At 36.7% G+C, this 22,934-nt stretch overlaps 1 protein-coding gene across 11 annotated transcripts in view; it reads right to left on the bottom strand.

The window, feature by feature from the left end:
- col6a3 (collagen, type VI, alpha 3) overlaps nt 1-19,784 on the bottom strand; it is a 68,674-nt gene extending 48,890 nt beyond the window's left edge. For 7 of the 11 annotated variants that reach the window (XM_081713358.1, XM_081713361.1, XM_081713363.1 and 4 more), the window contains exons 1-14: nt 19,569-19,784; nt 16,304-16,412; nt 11,643-12,239; nt 8,574-9,167; nt 7,745-8,338; nt 7,042-7,641; nt 6,311-6,916; nt 5,278-5,859; nt 4,045-4,629; nt 3,174-3,767; nt 2,420-3,010; nt 1,552-2,139; nt 821-1,423; nt 134-730 (exon numbers count right to left, since the gene is read on the bottom strand). In XM_081713358.1, the coding sequence (XP_081569484.1) occupies nt 134-730; nt 821-1,423; nt 1,552-2,139; nt 2,420-3,010; nt 3,174-3,767; nt 4,045-4,629; nt 5,278-5,859; nt 6,311-6,916; nt 7,042-7,641; nt 7,745-8,338; nt 8,574-9,167; nt 11,643-12,239; nt 16,304-16,385 (7,213 nt within the window). In that variant the 5' untranslated portion in view covers nt 16,386-16,412; nt 19,569-19,784. The remainder of the gene's footprint in view (nt 1-133; nt 731-820; nt 1,424-1,551; nt 2,140-2,419; nt 3,011-3,173; nt 3,768-4,044; nt 4,630-5,277; nt 5,860-6,310; nt 6,917-7,041; nt 7,642-7,744; nt 8,339-8,573; nt 9,168-11,642; nt 12,240-16,303; nt 16,413-19,568) is intronic. The other 4 variants (XM_081713359.1, XM_081713365.1, XM_081713366.1 and 1 more) reach the window with 4 other exon arrangements.
- Nucleotides 19,785-22,934: the final 3,150 nt, after the last annotated feature.

The following is a 22,934-nucleotide window of genomic DNA, read 5'->3' as shown; positions in this document are numbered from 1 at the left end:
CTCCTGTTGTTTCAAAGCCACAGCTCAAGGCTACGGGTTCACCTCTACATGAAAAGCTACACAATTTAAATAAAAAAGAATGGTAACAAAAATCACAGAAATATTGGCACACAGGGCTCTCATAAATGCATACCAATAGTAGTTGGTGATGTTGGAGAGATGGGAACAGAAATAGCCTCTACCGATGTCAGAATTTGCTCTTGGACATTTGGGAGTTCATTGAAGTCTGAGACAGACACAGCATAATTGGGTTCATAGGAAATCCTCTGAAGCTCTGTGCTGTCAGAGGCCCTTGATCCTATTGCAAAGGTCAAGACTCCCAGATCCTTAAGAGCAGAGGCTGGGGTGTCAACGTGGTCAAACGACCGTCCACCACTCAGCAGGATCAGTATCTGTGACACCCCTTCCAATCGTCTGCTACCGGAGGAGTCAGTAAAGACATTGTCTCTGACGTACTGCAGAGCCGCCCCGGTGTTCAGGGGTCTTCCTCCTTTGTGCCTCAGACTTCTAACAGTGCTGAGAACATCCTCCTTTGTTGCGTATGTGTTAAGATAGAAATGGGCCTCTGGGTCTCTGCTGAACTGGACAACAGACACACGGTCTTTCCCCTCTGACACACGCAGTCTCTCAACCATTTTTTCAACAAAGGCACGCATTGCTGGGAAAGAATTCCTCGTGCCATCTGAACCATCCAAAAGGAATACTATATCATAATTTTTACGGAGATTTCCTACAAAACATAAAAATATTCTTATTTTGTTGTTTTTTTAACATGTTGATTAACTGATTCATTTTTCATTCATTTTTTTGCGGGCCTTACCACTTGATTGCTCTTCTGTTATTTTCTCTAATGAATCGGTTCTCATTGCAGCCACCAGCTGCTGTTTAGTTTTTGGTAGATAAGTAAAGTCTTTCAAAAAGAATGATTTTTGTTTAGTTGAAATAATTCTAATTTCTTCAGAATTTGACTTTTGTGTCCCTATTCCAATTATTGACACACCAAGACTTTTGAGATTATTCGCTGCTTCAGTAATATTGTCTCTTGATTTTCCAGCTGTCATCAAGATCAGGATTTGCGGTACTCCTTTGCTTCTTCTACTCCCTGATGAACTTACAAATATATTATTCTTTACATACCTAAGAGCAGAACCTGTATTGAGGGGTCTTCCCCCTTTGTGTATCAGACCTTTAACTGCATATAGTACATCCTCCTTTCTTGAAAATGAATTTAGATAAAAATTAGTGACAGCTTCATTGCTGTACTGAATTACTGCAATTCTGTCATCATTAATTCCTACAGTCAGATTTGCTATAAAGTTGTACAGAAAATCTCGCAGTGCTTGAAATCCTTCTCTAGCATTGTCTGAGCCATCCACAAGAAAAGCAATATCTCTTTTTTGCTCCTTTCTTTGAACTGCAAAATCTGAAGATCACAGAATAAATGTGTTATCTTTTTTACAAAAGCATTCAGTGTTGTTTTATACAAAATTCAACCTTGAAAATTTTTGCTTTTTAATATTTTAGGTTGACAAAATGTGAAATATTTCTTACCATGAACTATTTCCCCTTTTAGTTTCTTTTCTGCAAGTTTTGTTAGTAGGCTTTGTTGAATACGCGGCAAATTATGTAAATCAGGATCAGCATATGCATAATCTGTTTGTGAAGAAATCGCCTCCAATTCGATTTGATCTGCAAGACTTGATCCAATGGCAAAAATTGCTACCCCAGCTTTCTTTAATGTGCTGGCAGGTCCTCTTGGAGAGTCTCTTGATCTCCCACCTGCCAGTATCACAAGAATCTGCTTCACACCTTCATTTTCCCGACTTCCATTTTTGAGGGTGAAAACATTGTTTTTTACAAACTGAAGAGCTAATCCAATATATCGTGGTCTTCCACCTTGTGGTATGAGGTTCTGTACAGCATTTTCTACCTCAGCAGTGGATGTGTAAGTATTGAGATTGAAATTTGTTACTGCAGTGTTGCTAAATTGTACAACAGCAATTTGATCCTTGTCATTACTGATATCAAATTTGTTCACCAATTGGGCCACAAATTCTTGTATTACTGCAAAATGGCTTCGTGCATCATCAGATCCATCAATGAGGAATACAATGTCTCTTTTGGCAGTCACAGTTTGGGCTAGGATAAATAGAGTACAAAGCTTCATAAGTGAGAATGACAATCCAGGGTAGAAACGATACTTATCAGCAGCAAATGCTAAATAACTAAGACCAGTTGACAAAGGAAGCCCAATTTGTTAAAACAACCTTATCAAGTAGTAAATTCAAGTTGGGCTCTCGAAATATGTTTTTAGTTAGCTGCTCTTGAAGCTTAGTGCATGCACACATGGCACACAAATGAGAACATAGGAACCTGACAAAATCATGTGTCTATATCCTTTCATCATAAGAATTCTTACCCTCAGATGTTGTGAACTGCTCTCTCATTTTTTCACCACCATTCACAACAGAGGCAACTCTTTGGTAGATGCTGTCAAGGTAGTTAAAGTCGGGGATGGAAAAAGCAAATGCTGGTGTAGATGACATTGTCTGCAACTCTAAAGTGTCAGCATTTTTTGTCCCAATAGTAAAGACCTTCACATCACTTTTCCTTAATGTCTGTGAAACTCCCCTGATATCATCATTTGATCGCCCACCACAAAACATGTATAGAATCTGAGCTACACCTTCCAAATGTCTGCCTCCAAATGATGGAGAGAAAATATAGTCTCTCACAAATTGGAGAGCAGCACCAGTGTTCAGTGGTCTTCCTCCTTTGTGCTTCAAAGAGCGCACTGAATTCAGTACCTCATTATTATTTGAATAGGTGTTGAGATAAAAATTAGCAGTGGCATTTCTATTATATTGGACCAGGGCAACCCTGTCACCATTTTCCTCTACACTAAGATTTTCAACAACCATTTGGATAAAGCCACGAATGGCCTCGAAGCCATTTCTAGAATCATCAGACCCATCCAGAAGAAATGCAACATCTCTGGAAACAACAGATTCTGGAATACAAAGTGGCACAACATGTAAATAAAACATGTAAAATAATAATAAAATATATAAAATAAAATGGCAGTTATCGTTAATGCAGTGCATAACCCAGCAAATTATGCTCTCTTATACTAGTGACATGTAGAATCAAAAATAAAGAATACCAACTCTTACCAAAACCTGGAAGAAAGGTAGTTGGTGTGGGTGTGGCTGATGCTCCTTTTATTAAAGCCAAAACATTTTCTTTAATTGTAAGAAGATTCTCAAAGTTAGTAATGAAAAAGTAATTTGGTTGGTGGGATACTGTTTGTAGTTCAAGAGTGTCAGCATTTGTTGTACCAATACTTATTGGAATGACTCCCATTTTCTTAAGGGCTTTGGCTGGGCCTCTAACATCATCTGTAGACCGTCCAGCAGTTAAAAGAATCAAAATTTGTGGTACTCCCTCTAAATTTCTACTTCCCGAGAGGACATTGAAGACTTCATCCTTTACATATTGTAGGGCTGCCCCAGTATGAAGGTGTTTTCCTCCTCTGTGTGTCAGGCGTTGAACACTATCAATAATATCCTCTCTTGATGAATGTGAATTCAAAAAGAATTCCAGAGTTACATTATCACTGTATTGAATAACAGAAATATGATCTCTATTCTGCCCCAAGATTAGTCCCTCTGACAATAACTGGACAAAGTTTTGTATACTCAAGAAACTTCCTCTTGTGTGGTCAGAGCCGTCAATTAAAAATACAATATCTCTTTTACCACCATCTGCTGTGAAAAGAAAAAAAGCTAGTGTTTTTAAAGGAAAGAAGTAAATGCAGGATTACAAACCACCATATATCCAGGAAAGCAGAGTAACAAATTGATGCTCATCCTTTAAATTCATAAAAAACACAATCTCCGTAAACCCCATTTCTGTCCAAGAGATGTGTTTCTGTGTTGCAGATTTTGTGTGTAAGAATTCACTAAGATGCATATGCAATGCCTTTATATGTAATCCAGTTATGTTGTTATTTTAAATATAAAGAATAATTTAAAACATTCTTACCTAATGTAGCTGGTAGCAACTTCCTTGGCTGATGGGGCACTCTTTTTATATATGACATAAGGTTCTGCTCAATATTTTGAAGGTCATCAAACCGAGTGACAGTAAAGGTATGACTGGGAGTGTGGGAAATCATTTGAAGTTGAATAACATCTGCATTTTGAGTCCCAACACTGAATGTCACAATATTTTCCTGTTTTAGTGCTGCTGCTGGATCTCGAACATCATCCTGGGATCTCCCACCAGTTACCAGAATAAGAATCTGAGGAACACCCTCTAACTGTCTACTTCCAGAAGATACAGTAAAGACATGTTTTTTAACATATTCAAGAGCTGCCCCTGTGTTAAGGGGACTTCCTCCTTGGTGTTGCAGGCTTTCAATTGCCCTGAGAACATCTTGCATTGAGGAATGTGTATTTAGCAAAAAATGGACCTGGGTATGTGTACTGTACTGAACCACAGACACTTGTTCTGCACTCTGTCCAACACTGAGTTTATCCACCACTCTTCCAACAAACTGACATATGGTTTGAAATCCATCTCTAGTGTAGTCAGACCCATCCAGCAGAAAAACAATGTCTCTCTGTGCTGTATCAAATTCAATTAGGAAACACATGAAATTGCTTTGTTAAAATGTATTTTAAAAATCTTATAAATTAGAGACTATTTTCTCTATTTATAAATTTAAATGATAGTTTCATATAAATAATTCAAGTTCATTAATATTGCAATATTATAATATTAAAGTGAAAAACTTGAAAAAAAAAGAGTTTTCAGTGGAACTGAATGATTTTTCCAGATCATAGATTTTTTTCCAAGAAAATCTATGAAGGAGCTCAACAAGCCATTGAGGCAGGTAAGAGTTGAAGATTAGGAGTTTCTGGTGATTTAATATCAACAATGATTAAGAAATCATTGACTCAAGGAAGAGTTTAAGATGAAGAAGTGTCTTCATGATATGGAAGACTATCCCAAGACAAAAAAGATGAAACCAAACTTGTAGCAAAATAATAGATGGAAAGAAGAATGCATATATTATTTAAAGCAGAGCAGATCTCAACAAAGATACCAGGGTGTGTCAGAATCCATAAAATGACATGAGGCAAAGCAAAAAGCTTAGAGAAATGAAGGTGATTCACTGATTTTCCTTATATTAAACTGCAATTCATATACACACTATTCATCCACAAAAAAGTGAATCAAAAATGCCATCAGGAAGAAGGTTACAGTTCTTACCAACAATAGTGGGGGGCTCTTTTGCCAGTTTGGATTTGATGAAGGAGAGGATTTCTGCTTGTATAGATAAGAGTTCACCAAAGAATGGTAGATTAAAAATATATCTAGGTGAATATGCTATGCTCTTTAGCTCCTTGTTAACTGCATTCTTCAATCCAATAGCAATGGTCAGAACTCCAAAAGCTTTGAGATCTTCAGTAGGTTCTGTCACATCATCACTAGACTCTCGACCTGTTATTACAATCAAAAGTTGGGGAACTCTAGTCTTGTGTCTGCTTCCAGAAGCAACAGTGAAAATGTTGGACCTGATGTACTTCAATGCAGCACCAGTATTTAGAGTTTTTCCACCTTTGGGTCTGAGACTTCTTATTGCATACATCACATCCTTCTTGCTTTTGTGAGTATTAAATACAAAATGCATCAAAGCATCTTCACTGTACTGCACTACAGCAATTCGGACATTGTCTTCATCAATGTCCAGATCCTCGACCATTCTTCGAATAAACTCGCGGATAGCCGGCAAACCATTTCTGGAATCATCCGAACCATCAAAGAGAAATACTATATCCCGTTTATTGCTCCCTGCATTATTTCAGGACACATGCACAAATATTAAATTTTTTTTTTTCATTGAGTTGATGATTTTATGTCTAATGGATTTCAATATGTACAAGAGCCAACAAGTGTACAAAGATTGTGCCTGGATCATAGTTTAAAAGCATACTTAATGTGTAGGAAATCAGAAAGCAGGGGATCTCCAAATGAGATTCTGAGGAGGGCAATGGTGTGAATGCAGAATTGACAAGAAAAAAATGCTCTCATGGAGTGGACATGTTTACAAAAGAAAATGCCAAGTGCAGAAACAACAAAGGTAAGTAAAATATTCCAAAAGAACATCCAAAAGAACACAATGTTAGCCATATAATACATTAAGCAATACCACTACTTTGCAACAAAAAATTAATTTTCAACTGCATCTAAAGCATTTTGAATAAGAACTGAAAATTTTGCACATAAATACGGATGTTCTTACCAACAATTTCAGGTATTCCAGTGAAAGGTATATCTCCCAAGGAAACAGTCTTTAAGGATGAAATCACTTGTGGCTCAATGATAGAAAGGTCATTAAAACTGCTGACCATGTGTGTGAAGCTAGGTTGCAATGAAACTGTGTTCAGTTCATTTAAATCTGTAGTTCCCACACCAATGCTCATTGATACTACTTCAAGATCTCTAAGAGCCATTGCAGGACCTGTTACCCCATCACTAGATGATCCACTACTTAATAAAATTAGTATCTGAGGAACTCCTTGAAGCCGTCTACTCCCTGATGAAGAAGTAAAAAGCTTGTGCCTCACAAACTCCAGGGCAGCGCCAACATTTGCCATTCTTCCACCTTTGTGTTCCAAGACTTTTATGGCATTTAACACTTCCTCTTTCTTCTCATAAGTATTGAGATAAAAGTTGACCCTGGGCTCTTCGCTGTACTGAACCAAAGAAACTCTGTCCATGTCTTTCTCCACACTGAGTTTCTCCACAATGTTTTGAACAAAATCACAAATTGCATGGAAGCCATTTTTAGACTCATCAGAATCATCCAGTAGGAACACTATATCTTTTGGTATTTCAATGGTATGAACTAAAATACAATAAATAATAAGAAAACAATTTTAAAAGAAAGAAGGAAGTAACAAAAACAAGAAAAAAACAACATCTTAGACAATGCAAATGACAAATATATACTCATAGAAGAAGTGCCCTTACCTTGTTCCAGAATAACATCAAGCTGTGCCTTTGGTAGACTCACATAGCTGTTGAGCTTTTGCTGGACTGTGTTGAGCTGTCTGAATTCCTTCACATTGAAGGCAAATGATGGATTGTGTGAAATAGCTGCAATCTGCTTGGGATCTGCGTTTTTCACTCCAACACCAAAAGGCACAACTCCTTCAGTCTTTAAGGCACCAGAAGCTTCTTTTACACTGTCACTTGATTTCCCTCCCATCAGAACAATCAAAAACTGGGGAACGTTTTGGTTTGCTCGACTGCCATAAGATGAAGATAAAATAGTGTCTTTCATGTATGTTAAAGCAGCTCCAGTATTCAGACTCCTGCCACCAACAAAACTAAGCTGTCTAAGAGCCCCCAGGACTTCTTCTTTGGTTTTATAGGTATTTAGGTAGAAATTTGGAGTTAGTCTTTCACTGTGTTGGACAACTGCAACACGTACTTTATCAAAACCAACATCTAGGGGTTCAATGACTTTGATTATAAAGTCACGGATGTGTCCAAAGTCTCCTCTAACATTATCAGATCCATCTATCAAAAAGGCAACATCCCTCTTACCATGATCAATGACAGTAGTAACTGTGGAAAAAAAGATTATGGTTAATCATATATGTAATATATAATATAGTATGTTGTCTTGCCTTATAAACATGCTATTTCACTGAGATATTCATTAACTTACCTGGCTCACCAACAACTGTAATGAGTGGTGTCATAATATTTTTAACAACATTTGGCAAACCACGAAAGGTTCTCTGATAGTATGCCAGATTTTCAACAAAAGCAATTTTCTTTAGTTCACTCTCCTCCACCTGACCAGCTCCAACAGCAAAGGTCAGGACTCCAGCCAGGGCTACTTGGTCTGCAACTCTCTTGACCTCATCTTGAGACGGACTGCCAGTGATCAACACCAAGACTTGCTGGACTCCCTGGCTCACACGAGAACCAGCTGAAGTCTGGAAGTGGTTTGCTAGAGCATATTTTAATGCTGCTCCAGTATTTAACACATTTCCTCCCATTAGTTGCATCTGAGCTATTTTAGCAAGTATGTCTTGTTTGGTGCTATAAGAATTCAGATAAAACTCTGTTCTCTGTCCCTCAGCAAACTGTATCAGTCCGATGCGCACTCGTTCCGGCCTCACATCTAGTTGTTGAACTATACTGGAGATGAAGTCTCGTACAGCAGGCAAGTTATTCTCAACATAGTCGGCTCCATCAACCAGAAAGACAATGTCTCTGACTACTCGTTGAGTTTGGATAGTTGTTATTTCAAATTCTATGGAAATAGAAATCATGATTAGAATAGCACTTCTGCTGTTTTCCCCACAAATAGCAAGCATTATTTATTAATATTGTTCTCAATGTTTTACTTTTAGTGCAATCAAACCAATTCTGTGAATTACACAGCAAAGCAGCATTACTAATGTCCAAGTCCAAGTCCCCAGTGAGCAAATCAATTTAATTACACGAATAAATAAAATACATATGTTTATATTTCCTCTAAAAGTTACCTGACTCGGTTGGTCCTTCTGTCACACCACCACCTGAAATTGTAGACAATAGTGAGACAATCTGTTTGGGATTGCGCAATAAGATTCGGGGGTCCTTCAGCATAAACACCAAGCTTTCATCAAAAGCTATCTGCTTGAGTTCAGCTTCATCTGCAGCCCGGAAACCAGCAGCCATGGTCAAGACACCCATTTGTTGTAGGGCGTCAGCTGGTTGTTGGACACTGTCTTTAGACCTTTTGCTGGTAATCACCAACACAAGCTGTGGCACTCCATCTCGAAGGCGGCTTCCTTTCTCAGGTATAAACATGTTGTTCCTTACAAAGTCCAGGGCAGCACCAATGTTGACATCAGGTGATGGTTTTGGTTTAACTTGGCCAAGGGCAGAGATGAGAGAATCCTTTGTGCTGTATGAGTTAAGGTAAATCTCAAGTCTTGGGGTGGTGGAAAACATAGCCACTCCAATTTGCACCTCATCAGGTCCAATTGGCATAGTGTCAATAAAGTTTTTGATGAATTCACGAATTGCATTGACAGAAGTGGAACCCATGCTGCTGTCAATGAGGAATATTATGTCCCTCTTCGAAACAACCAAGGCTAAAATGAAAAAAGAGCCAAAGTAACAATTATTACTTTTGCTGCTGACAAATTCATAATGTTCATTAGATACAAAGACATTTTTGCACCATTACTTGTTTTGTAGTTTTTGACTCTCATGTAATGCTTAATAATTTCATGTGTGCCAATCAGATTTGTTTAAACGTAACAGACCACTTTTACTCTCTTGGCCATGGCCAAGGTAATATGATTTATGTTATATGAAATTCAAACTCAAGCCAATTTGGCACCATTAAAATAGTACAGTTAGTATTTTGTAAAATGTATATTTTCTTTGTTAAATTGGACGAAACAATGATTTTAGTGTATGAGTTGGTCTATATCAAAGAAGCACTTTTTTACTTTAATACAAGTAAGTACAGGTGTATTTATTTTGTTTTTTTTTCTCCCATGAATTGTCTACAATCTTTCTTCCACAGTCTCTCAAGAAAGGCACTTGTCTATGGTGCACATTTAATATGTGGTTAAATGATTTTAAGCACCTATACCTCATAGCATAATAAAACAAAAACAATATTAGTTTAAAACAAGCATTATATTGAACTTCTAACTCAGCAATAATTCTACTTTTTATCCTTCCAAACAACCCATTCAGCTAAATTACCCAAACCAAAAATATTAGACTATATAAATACTCCACATCCAAAACAACCAATTTACTCTCAGATCATTTCAATATCAATAAAATTTCTTCACATTCTTTAGTCTACATTGAATTTGTCAGTTCATAGCTCCATTTTTTATTTATAACTACTAAACTTTGCACTAAAATTCCTCCAATATGAGAAGAGTGTGTTTATGTTTTTGGCAGTATTCAGCCTTAGACATTTTTTGTACTATCCCTTCAAGAATAGAAGTCATGAATCGGAGAATGTTCAGAAAAATAATATAATCTTCAACTTACTAAATGATGGTACAATGGACACCTATACGTAGCCCACATCTAACCATATCAAATACTGTGGCTGACTTAGCTATCAAAAGCTCTCTCAACTATTAATTCTCCTCAAACACAGCAGCTCCTCCACAAGTAACATAAGTATTCAACCTACATTCACCATTCAACCAAAAATGCTGCTCATAAACAATTACTCCCTAATAATATAATACTTTTCTCAAAAATAGTGCTCAACCATAACTAATTATCCAAATAATTATTAATCCAAAAGCAATACTAATTTCCATTTTCTTAACAACCACACCTCTCTCACACCTAAGTACAAGTACACAACATCAAAATACCCCAGAATCAAAAATAAGTTAATTAATTAATTTAAATACCACCCATAAATATCCTCCCAAAAATGTAACTAGTCTGAACATCACATGGCATCATGAACAATTACTCGATTACCTGTTACAACTTTTCAGGAAGACAAAAAATGTCAGCAAAGAGGTTCTGCACAACTTTGTGCTTTTGTTTGGAGGTCAACTTCACATAACGCTTACAATCTAAATATCAACTAACATTAGCTAGCTAATAGGCCATAGGTGTGATCAAATGATACAAGTTATACAGAAGTCAGTTTTGTTCTAGTTAAATATTTTTGGTCTGGCTCTAGTAGATATTTAGCTAGCTAACATGTGAATGATTAACAAGATATTCATGTTTGACTTGGTATGTGACCCTAAATGAATAATAAAATCATATTTGTAAGTATGCAATATCCAATAAACACATACATACAAATATATATTGTATGTGATAAAGGCTATTTACTAAGAAACAGACTCAAATCTGGCACCAGCCAAATAAAGAAACTTTTTATAGAGATGTATTTGTTTTTTATCCTTCAAGGGGAATTTACATAGATTACACTAGAATGCTTATTTCTAATAAAATATATAAAGTTGTGTATGGATTTCTGTGTGCATATTAATTTTAAAGTGTTATTCAATAAACAATCTACATGACAAATAACCTTTTAACTAAAATATTTTTTAGATTTTAAACATAGATTCTAAATTTTATTATATTTTAAACACAGACTTGCATTTGCTTCCTGCATGTTATTTGCCCATGACATTGTACATATAATTGCTTTTTATTTAAGAGCAAGTAATCTTTGGTTGAAGCAATTATATGAAAATTGCATGTAAGCACTTCAGCAATTACACACATGGTTCCATAATACAGATAATGAAAAAAGGGGCAGAAATGTGTTGAATATTCATATTAAGCTTAATTAGACCTTGGTAACTTAGGCTTGCTGTGAGTAATTTGGGTGCTACTCTCTTTTTTATTTTATTATAAATCACTCTTGCAAAAAAACAGTTTACCCAAAACCAAGATTTTTTCAGAAGCAATATAGGTTTGTTAATGACCAATTATTATTATTATTATTATTATTATTATTATTATAAATGTATTAGTTTATAAATGAATTTATTTGGCAAAAGCAATTACTGATCATGTGTTCACATTTCAGGGATCCTCCTTGCATAATTACATACCTTGTGTGAATTCAGTGTGTATCAGAATGTTGTGTTGGACCACCTCATTAATATATGGAAGCAGCTCATCAGCTATACCGGCCACTTTTCTGACATCACTGACAGACAGAATAAAGCTTTTATCCTTTGCAATATCCTTCAGCTGGGCACTAGCTGAACTGCCCATGGCAACACCAAAGGTGTATACATTAGCCTTCTTTAGTGCCCTTTCACCCTCACTGACATCATCAGTGGACTGCCCAGCACTGACAATTAACAAGGCTTGGGGCACCCCTTCTTCTGCTCTGCCACCTGCCTCTGGGCCCAACAAATTGTTGGTCACCTCTTCCAAGGCTTCCCCCAGATTAGAATCATCTCCACCGGGGAATTCGAGCCCTTGTATAACATTTTGGATTTTTCCTTTGTTGTCAAAGCTATTGAGATAAAACTTTGTCTCTGGGTGGTCACTATAGAGTACAAGGGCAACCCGGACCGTGTCCCTGCCCACATCAAGCCCTTCAATCACTCGGAGAGCCAAATCACGGACGAAGGGGAAGTTGGCAGCTCCAACGTTCTCTGATCCATCAATTAAGAGTACAAGGTCAGCTGAGTCTTGTGCTTTGAAAGGAGAGAACAAGAAAAAGAAAGAAACACAAAGCAAAATGCAAAATGTGAGGGTTAAAACGCAAGAAAGTGAGAAGACAAGGTGCGCACACATGATTACATGTATCGTGACAATCCTGAACTTTCACAATGCATCATAAAACACAAACATCATGCTGCATGGGGCTGAATCAATGAAGACATTCATTATTTTTTCTTTATTTAATTTCAGTTATAATTTATACATTGTTAATGTTGTTTCACTATTAAAGCCACAGTCAGGAAGTGAAACTTGCAGCCAAATCAACTCTTGACTGATTACTGATATGTGATTACTTGGGTTTCTAGTCATACAGGTCACTGACGGTTTGAAGTGTAATTCTGAGGATGTTTTATCAGTCCTCTGAGGAGCTTTATCAGCTCAATTAAGTGGTACACTTTTTTAATTTACACTTTATGTAGGTCTGAAAATGTGAGAAGTACTTCATCATGGTTTTTATTTAACTAAGTTGTATATTGTCACATGTTATATAATATAGCCTTTCTTACCTCCAGATCAGAGGAGTATGTTATTAAGCACACCGCTCACCTCTGACAACCATGCCTGTGGCTTTGAGAATCTAATTGCTTGATTCATGTGATTCCGATTTGGTTCCCACTTTATATTAAGTGCAAAAATGTTATACTTGCTCTGTATCAGATTGCTAATAAGAATATTAATAAAATGTTAAGGACTTGTGCTTTACCTCCAGAAGATTTATGAAACTGCATTCTTTTCCCTTTGCCATTAATAACTTTTTTTTTCTTTTAACTGTTCATTTTGTTATGGAACTGTTTGCCTTTTGGGGCAATTATATGTTAGAATTATAAAGGTACAGTTTAATTTTTTCCTATTAAGTTCAACTGATGGCTACAGGCTATATGTGCGCAAAGCGAAGTGATGTAATTTATTTGATTCAGACATTTATATTCTACTTTCATAAGCTTTAAAATGAATTTTCAGAGACAGCAGGGTGGGCAACTAGAAGTACGTTCCAATAATGCAATCTTGACGTTGTGTCTACAAGTTTCTCAGTGTCATGTAGGTTTAACATATGTCAAATTTTGGTTGTTTTTTTAAATGATAATGTAAGGTGGGCTTGAACCCAGGTGATGACACCAACAGCCTACCGGGTGAGCAACCACACTCTAATGGTGATGGGCCTGTGTGCAGAATAGTTAGATCGTGGATCAGGTAAAACTAAACACTGCATGGAAAAGGGAGCACATTGGACACCACGGGAAGAATGGCAACCCTGATGCACTGGGGAAAACCAAACTAAAACTTCCCAAGCAAAACCACAAAACAGGGAGGAACTTTAATGGCTAAGGGAAGCCTCAGGAGAGAGACAGACTCAAGAGGGAAAAGGACGTGTAAAAACACCGACAGCCTCTCAGGGAAGAAATGAGGTGTAGCCCAAGGGTTCACAGCCATCAATAGCTGAAGTTACCAGCTAGGCACTTGGCTCAAAACCTTAGCAAAGACCCAGCACTGAATGACTGGGCTTTTATAGATCTAGCCCAGCTGTTGGGCATCAAGCCTGATTAGTAGTGTGGTTGCCTCGAGGCCTGGTGCCAACCCTTACAGATAATATTAATTTTTAGAGATGTTACTTATATAAAACTCAAATGGTGGATCACAATGATTGATTTAAAAATATATAGATTTTTTTATTGTTTCAAAAAATAAAGATTAAAAATGTAGTTTTAATACTGGTGGAATCTTTCAACATAAAATAAATTTTATTGAGATAGCTATTTATTTGACTTCTTTATTTAATTAATTAATTATTTAATTAATTAGTTCGTTTATATATATATATAATTTTTTTTTATTATTTATTTATTTATTTTTTATATATATCAGGTACTCGTCACAATTTGATGTTGCTTAGACCTTACAAAGGTTCAGAACTAGAACTCGCCTCAAGTACATACAAGCACTAATACTGCATAAATTTCATTTCACATTTTTCCTGTTGCATGACATAAGGCTGACATAATGTTTATGGACACCCTATTATAAAGTGGGACCTGTAACTTTTAAATATGTTTAAAATTACAGTATACTTCCTGGTAGTTACCCTGGTAATTGTACCATCATCTTCTTTTATTCAGACACACCATGCAGACTCATGTTACAGAGTTCAGTCATAACAGTACCAGTCATGAACCTTTATCTCATCTTTTCATTAAATTACAAACCCAGTAATGTGCACCCATAGCAAATGTAATTTCCTTCTCCTGTTTGATGAACAAGGGCATAATTTCATTTTGCTATTGTCCAGCATAGTAGTTTATTTAATGAAGAGATGAGAGCAAGTAGGTTCATCACTGTTTTAAATTGTAGAAGCATGTTTTGTTCAGTTATATGAAAGATGTTTATTACCATACACACATACTTAAGACACTGAGCTCACACGACACAAGCTGTGGTGGGTGGTTAGCTATTATAAACAAAGGTAGCTGCTTTTTGGTTTAAGGCAATTGGCAGACACTCCTATCCAGAATGATTTAGATGTTCATCAGTAAGACAGAAGGTGTGGTGCCTGGGTGTTGCTAGTACCATGCTCTACCTGCTCTACAAGGTGAGGTACATCTGTGCAATGTACAGTAAATTTTGGAGGGTGTAAGCGACATTTTGTAATGTGGGCAAATAGAAGAACTGGCATAAGGAATATAACAAATAGACATAGAGATTGGTGGACCCTCAATAGACCAAAATGCATTTAAAGTATACAGTATATATATTCAGTAGATTAATGTGGTAAAAGTATCTGCCATTAAATTGGTTCTTCTCTGAACAGGACACCTCTCTTTAAAAAACAACAAAAACAAACAAACTGAGAAACTTTGCACTATCAATGACCAGACATGCATAAATGTGTGATACTTAGATGAAAAAAAAGTGATGTTAACAGTGCAGATGAATGGTTAATAAAGGTCTATGTCTGAATCGTCCTTGTGTTACCCATAGTCAGCATTTATAACTGACGTTGGCCATTCCAGAGCTTTGCTGTGGCAGTCTGAGAACACACCAGCATCAATTCAATTACATTTTAATTGCACTTTTAACAATAGACATTGCCTCAAAGCAGCTTTTCAGAAAGCAAGTCTAGTACCATAATAAGCAAGACAAAGGCAACAGTGGTAGGGAAAACCTCTTTCTTTCTTAAGCTCAGGCATCAGGATGAAGCCTCGAGAAGACCAGACTCAAAAGGGAAAACTTGTTCTCCTTTGGATGAAACTGCATAGAAATATCTCTGAGCAGTATTTATCTATTTATTTAATCTAGCAAATCACCCTGCTGTAAAATAAGCAGTGACTGTACCCCAGTTTTAAATGAGCTTTTATACTACCAGTCCATTAAATTATCACCTTAATTTAAAAGTTCAACCCGCAAATTAATTTGCTACATCACCATATTTACCACTGGTGCCATCTTATGATCTGTCAAAACTGTACAGCTCTATAACACCAGTCAGTCAGCACAGACATTTTTCTTTGGTACTGCCACCTAAAATGATAAGCGTGTGTGGGCCTGTGGGTGTGTGTGCGTGTGTGTGTGTGTGTGTGTGTGTGTGTGTGTGTGTGTGTGTGTGTGTGTGTGTGTGTATGTTTGTGTAGGTGCACATTCATTAATGAAAAGTTAAAAGCCTGTTAACACAAATTGTGCATGGGAATTATATGTATATATATGTTATGTTAATTATATATGTTAAATACATGTATATGTTTAGTCCTATAACTGTACACCTCCACCTCACCTGCTATTTATTATTAAATGTTTTATGGTGTAGGTGGGTGTATATAAAGTATATTATGAGGTGTAGCACACAAAAATAGGTGTAGCACTCAAAGGTTCTTGAAAAACACAGCGAAGTTATACACTTTTAAAACAGGTCTAAGACACATGATTTGCAGTAGGCACTGCTGAAGTTTGAGATTCCTATCTAAGTGTGACAAAATAATGCATGAAAAAGAAAAATTTTGACAAGAAGCAAAACTCTGTTCAGCTGGAAATATATGAGTACACATACCATCCTGAGCATGAAGTTTTGGGATGCCAAAGAACAGCACACTCATGAAGGTACAAAAAGGTAGAAACCAAAGTTTCCCCATTGTCCAAGGCAACACCAGAAACAACACCTGTAAAGAGACAAAAGATAAATGCAGAGCTGCATTTAAGGTTGTGGAATTCTTTAACTCTTGATGATTTGAAACAGTTTGGTACCAGAAAATGGCCTTGTCTTATTTTTTTTTATTTAAAAAACACTTTTCTTTCAAAAACAATCAAATTTCAAAGTGACCTCAAACTCTTGAGCAATAGTGTACGATCGCTAACATATGTTTGAGCTATTTGCTATGAGACATGCAACTCTGGATTTGCTGTTCACAGTGTTATGGATTTGAAGTTCCAATCCGTATAACTAGGGCCATCAGTGCATTGCACTGGCATGGTAAATATTAAAGTGCAGGTACCTGCTACACAATTGAAGAAGACTAAACAGGTGACCCAGATAAACATTATTTACCCAGAATGATTTGAACAATATAATTACATTTTTTAGTCCATTGCTGTGTTGGGTTGCACAATCACTCTCTAGCTGTTTGTGTTGATTTAGTAATGTACAGTATAGGTATTGTGACCTGGTATTGTGAGCTCTTAAGTATTAGAAATTCTAAAATAATTTGAGGCCATTACAATATTATAATAATGTGGCTATTCATTGTGCACCAAATTATACATCAACTTATGCAAATGCAACTTTATCCTATGAACAATTGTGCTGCCACTCTTTAGACTGCTGATTGTTGTTTATCAACTTAAAGTCTAATCTTATACTAAGATATAATTATTCTGGGAACAAACACCCTTGCTAAACATATAAATCATTCAAATAATACATCAATTGATTTATTACATTATTAATGTATTGCTGTGATTGATTAATATGGTTAATTTATTAATTAATAATATTATTGAGGATTATGGTCAAAGAACTGCAGAGGTTGATTTCATCTTGGTAAAACAACTGCTAGACACAACAGTGAGACACCTCCCCCATGCCAACAAGCTCTTTTAAGGGTATGTGAGGAACAGGAATGCTCTTCATTGCAGCTGGAACCAGGATTATTAGTTTGGGGTCTGTTTTTCCTCCAAAGGCTTTAGAAGACTTGTCAGGAGACATCTGGCAAGAAGGTCTCGCAAGATCTGGCTGCGTCAGCATGGAAACTAAAATTGGGACATGGTTGAGTCTTCCAGCAAGACAATAATCTAAACACAACATGGTTGCAGAATCAGGTTTTTGCAATGTGAATCCCAGTCCCCTGAGCTAAAGCACATTGAACACTCTGGGAGTGCTAAAGTGGAGAGATGGCCTAGACCTCTGGACAGTCTGCATCGAGCAGTGGTCTTAAATGCCTTGTTCTGCCTTCTCCCACCACATCAATCTTTATAAGCACTTAGGGCATCTGGGTACACAAATGTAGGTATGCCAATAAATAGAGTAAAATTTTCAGAATAAAAATGAATTTCTTTTCTGATTTGTTTGAACTTTTTTTCTGGTCCATGGTATTACGTTAAAGCTATATATTGTCTATAAAATTTTATTTGTGCTATATAAAATTAAAACTATATCATTATCACATATTGCTGAGCATGGAAACTGCACTGATTTTAAAAAATGGCAAATTTTATCATTCATGTTTTCTTCATATTAGTTGAGGAGGCTAATAATCCTGGAGGGCAGGATTAGTCTGGATTAGCACTAGTCACTTTACTCTCAGACTACACATGCAGCAGCTCTGGTATAGGTCAACATTTAGAAAGTAACAGTACTCAGAATGTAACAATACTCAGTATATGATCTCCTGTTGCTGCTCCTTTGAGATTGCCTTTAAATTTCAAATGATCTTTGCTTCTAAACACTTCATTTTAGTGGATTTTTAGTGTTTGATTAGACTTTCCTGAGATTAAATCTAGTTGCAGGGTTATCACCCCCTGGAGGTTGTTGATTTAGCAATATTGAGAGGGATTACACATTGCTTTGCAATTCACTATCTTTATTTTCAAAGTAGAGATTATCATCCTATGTTAAGTTCTAACATATATTTACATATATTTATTTGTGCTCCAATTTCACAGTAATATGAACACAGCAAAACGGACATTTTTGATCAGGAAACAATTAATACCTGAAAATAGCTCAGAGCAACATCTACTTAGCTAAATACTATTTCCATGTTTTTATTTTTCTATATCTCTCACCCCCAATATATATATATATATATATATATATATATATATATATATATATATATATATATATATATATATATATATATATATATATATATATATATATATATATATATGGATCTCAAAGCCAAATCTATGAGTACCTAATGAGTATTAAAAATTGACTCAACACTGCCCTCTGCTGGATTATTGGAAGTTTCATCTGAATTAAAATGCTTGTCTAGCCCAGCTGCAAGGGCTCTACTAAGATAAAAGCAAGTTTGAATCCATATGACTCTTAATTACTTTAATTACTTGTCTGCTCATGCATAAGATAAGAAATGAGCATGTAAAGCAGCTTTGAACATACACTCATAGTCTTTATCAAAGTTTATAGTCTGTATCTCTCCTCAGCCACGGACAGAGCAGTTACAAAAAGCATTTCACTGTCAGTTATAGCATGTATGACTATGTACGTGACAAATAAACTTTGAACTTTGAACTTTAGTCTGAAACTACAGTGATATATGAGCACAAATTCTTATTTTCTTAGGTCATTGACAGTATAACATAACAGCATTAAATTACTGTGAAACTTTGAAACACTGAATAAGCCATGAACATCTGGTTCTGCTTCACATGGGTTTTATGTCTGGCTCTAACTGTCCAAGATTTCCCCAACCATCTGGCTGAGACTATGGAAAAAATGTCTCACTTAGCACTCTCTCTTCTTTTTACTGCTCAGAGGGCGTGATTTAACCACCATATGCAGTGCTACATTTGTAGCTCATCACAAAGGCAAACCTTTTCCATTTTCTTCCCCTCCTAATAGCAAATTGGTTGCAACAGAACTTACTGTCAAAGTTACCACTGACCTTTATTTTGAAAAAAATCAAAGAAAGACAAAAAGTGTATGCAGGAGGCACACAGTACTCTCAACAAACATTTGGAGTTGCATAGATGTTCACAAACTTGCTTGATTTGTAAAACTAAACCATATCTTGTTGTATTGAAATTTCAACACACATTTTAAAAGTAGCTAAAAGCAAGAATGTTTTACTTACCCTGAGTAAAAAGAACTGTATTTCACAGGCTTTTTCAGAGGTTTTAAAAATCTGCAAAATATGTCTTTAGGATCTAGGTCATTATCTTCCTGGAACTTCCCATCAGTGGACAAGGGTGGATGAATCCAAGTTAGTGATGATAGACTGAGCGCTGGGTTAGAGGAGTGAGGTACTCACACGCCCAGCTGCTCTACAGAGTGGGACTGACTCAAAGACAAGACACACACGCAAACATGGAGCCCTGTCACACAGGATTTTTCCACACCTCCCACTTTCTTCTGAGGGGTGGGAAAGAGAAGGAAAAAAAACTCACAAAGAAGGAAAAAGAAAAAAAAGTATTCAAATCAGAAAAAGACATAGTAGGCTGTTTGTAATTCAGCAGTGGGATGGGAAATTGTATCATAGATTCCACCAAGACTTGTTCTCCTCAGCCGCTTCACTCAGAATCTCAAATGTGAGTTCTTAACATCCTGTGTTTCTGAGGAACATTTCTTCTTCTAAGAATCAAGAATAGAGATGTGCTACTTTTTCATGAATGTAATATAACAAAACAGTACATTTTCACATTTAGAAAAAAGAATGCAAAAATCCTGTAAAAGCAGCAGGGATATTGAACACGCCTAAACCGAGCCATCTATGGATCTGTATGAGAACTTCACTCATTCTTTCACCGATATGGCTTCACATTTCTTTTGCAAATACGTATAAAAACACATGACATCGCACTTCGGTATACATTATACTGGAGTGTCACATCTGTTCCCTGTGACTCACCTACTCTCTCCATCATAGACCCCAGCTCCCATGGTCCTCCAACGAGTTTCATCAGATCTGATTGCCCTGGTACTGCTCACACCTGTTCTCAATTTATTTACCTTTCCCTTTATTTTTAAGCTCTAGTTTCCTGTTTGCATCCCACAAGGTCTCCATGTGTATTTGCCTATATTTCTCAGCCTTCTTGATTATATGTCCTAGTGTTTTGTCTCTTATCGCAGGACCCTGATTTTCTCTGTCTGATCATTCGGTTTTGCTTCTCCCTCTCTGTTTGTCTGTTGGAGAACAACTCTCCTGGCAGCATTCTGACTGAGATGTTGGAGAACAGCTCTTCTGACATGCACAAGCCGCACTAAAACTCTTTATTTTGCTTTTTCCAGCTGGCTGATTTCATGAACTCGGGAACACACAGGTGATATCAACAATATAAGAGTAGAGACCAATTTGATCCCAGCAAGCCATCTGTGAGAGCAGTAATCTGAGGGCTGTATTATAATGCCCAACCAAACACAGTCTCTTGAGCAAGAGTCAAATTCACTTTTTACAAAGTCATTGCATTACAATCCATATTTACACCATACACACCTTGATTGAACTTCATATCTACCAAAAAGTAACATATGTTTTGTTGATTTCAAAAAAGCTTTTGATTCTATTTGGCATACCAGACTATTTTATCAAATTCTAAAATGTAGTGCAAGAAGTAAAGTATATGACATCATCAAATCTATATATTTGAATAATAATTATGGAATAAACTATGGAATAAAAAGGGATGTGGGGTGAGTCAGGACTGCAGCTTGGGTCCAACCCTGTTCAACATTGATATAAATGAGTTAGCGGTTATACTGGAAATAATCTGCAGCCCCTGGACTCAGGCTAACCAATATGGAAGTGAGTTTTCTGCTCTACGCAGATGATGTGCTGCTTCTGTCCCCCACAGAACAAGAGCGACAGCGGCAGCTGGACCTGCTGGAGCAGTTCTGTCAGAACTGGGCACTGACAATCAATTTGGACAAAACCAAAGCTGTAATCATCAAGAAAAAAAACAGGCACCTTTTTAACTGTAGGAAACACTGGCCTAGAGCACTATCTATGCACCCCTGTTTTTCTTTTTCCTCAGTTTGGACAGAGCACTCTCAACCATTTCACTACGAGTTATACTGTGTATGACTATGTATGTGACAAATATACCAAACTTGAAACTTGAAACATTACATTATGATTACCTTGGGCTGAAAATCAGTGTTTCAGGAACCTTTGATCTGGAAGTGAATACTCTAAATGACAAAGCACTAAGAGCTTTCTATGCAATCCAGAAAAAACTACAAAATCGACCCAATTAAACTTTGGTGCAATTTGTTTTTAGTGTCCCTGTCCATATTGTGCTGTGTGGGAGTGAGATGTGGGGTCCACTCACGACTATAATAGATGGGACAAGCATCCCACATGACAAGTATTTTTAGAATTTGGACAGTGATGGCTGATAAACAGCTAGGACATATATTTTCTTGAAGATGGAATTTTAATGTGTGAACGTTGTTCACTTTTTTTTCCTGAACATGATTGCATTTATCAAACTGTTGCCTGCAGTGTACAGGCAGTATGTATTAAGCCGCGTGTATATCAATCCTTGCTCATGACAGTCCTTGGTCAGTACATTTTGGTGTTATGAAGATCAGGGCATGAATTCTTTGTCAAAACCTTTTGCTCAGATTATGAAAAGTTTTAAAAGTAAGCATGTGGTTTCAAGTTCTTATCACAGGGAATCATTCCCAAGGGACCTTAGAGTTGTCATCAGTCTTTAAAAGCCATGCTGCAAAAATGTTGTTTATAAGAAGGAAATCCTGGAATGAGAGGGCATCTCTTGTTTTGTTTACTGAATGAGAAGCAGTACAAGATTCACTTTCTTTTGGTTTTGTTTACAATACATTAACATATAATTACAGGAATGTTCCTGTGGTTAACATATATTAACATATATTTACTGGAATGTTCCTGTGATTAATGCTGTAACCAGTATAGCTGCCATGTGTGTGGGCCTGCTTGGTACCAGTCACTGGGTTAAGGTTAGTCACTTGCACCCTGCCACCAGTCATGATGAGCACAAGGTATACCAACCAACCCACCATCTGAGTCTGCATTATAAAGCCCTTCATCTCATATAATTGCTATAAGTAAGTACATTTCTACTTGCTACTACACTGCTGTTATGTCCTTGGATGTTGCAAGTTTGTTATTCATGCTGTTGTGCTTCAAGGTTTCATTTTACAGGCTTAACACTGTCATATCGCCTGAGTCCTCCACACACTGCAATACCCAGCAGGCTGTTCGTCACCCAACCCAGGACTCAACCAGTCATGAACGTCACGTCAGATCATCATCACCTGAATATTGAACTCACATGTGTGTCATTTAGGAACAGGTATATAAACTGGCCTAAAACTTCACATTGTGAAGTATTGCCTCTAGTTTTGACTAAGCATACTAAGCATTCTTCTGTGTATCAAACCTAGGATTTACTGTTTCTCGTATACAGTTAAACAACTGAACCCACATCAAGCCCGCTGGTCTCTGTTCTTTTCGAGATTT

Source organism: Electrophorus electricus, chromosome 4 (genome assembly GCF_041902795.1).
Source record: "Electrophorus electricus isolate QZ-2024a chromosome 4, ASM4190279v1, whole genome shotgun sequence".
In the NCBI taxonomy this organism is placed as follows: domain Eukaryota; kingdom Metazoa; phylum Chordata; class Actinopteri; order Gymnotiformes; family Gymnotidae; genus Electrophorus; species Electrophorus electricus.
This window is presented reverse-complemented; position numbering and strand designations above follow the sequence as displayed.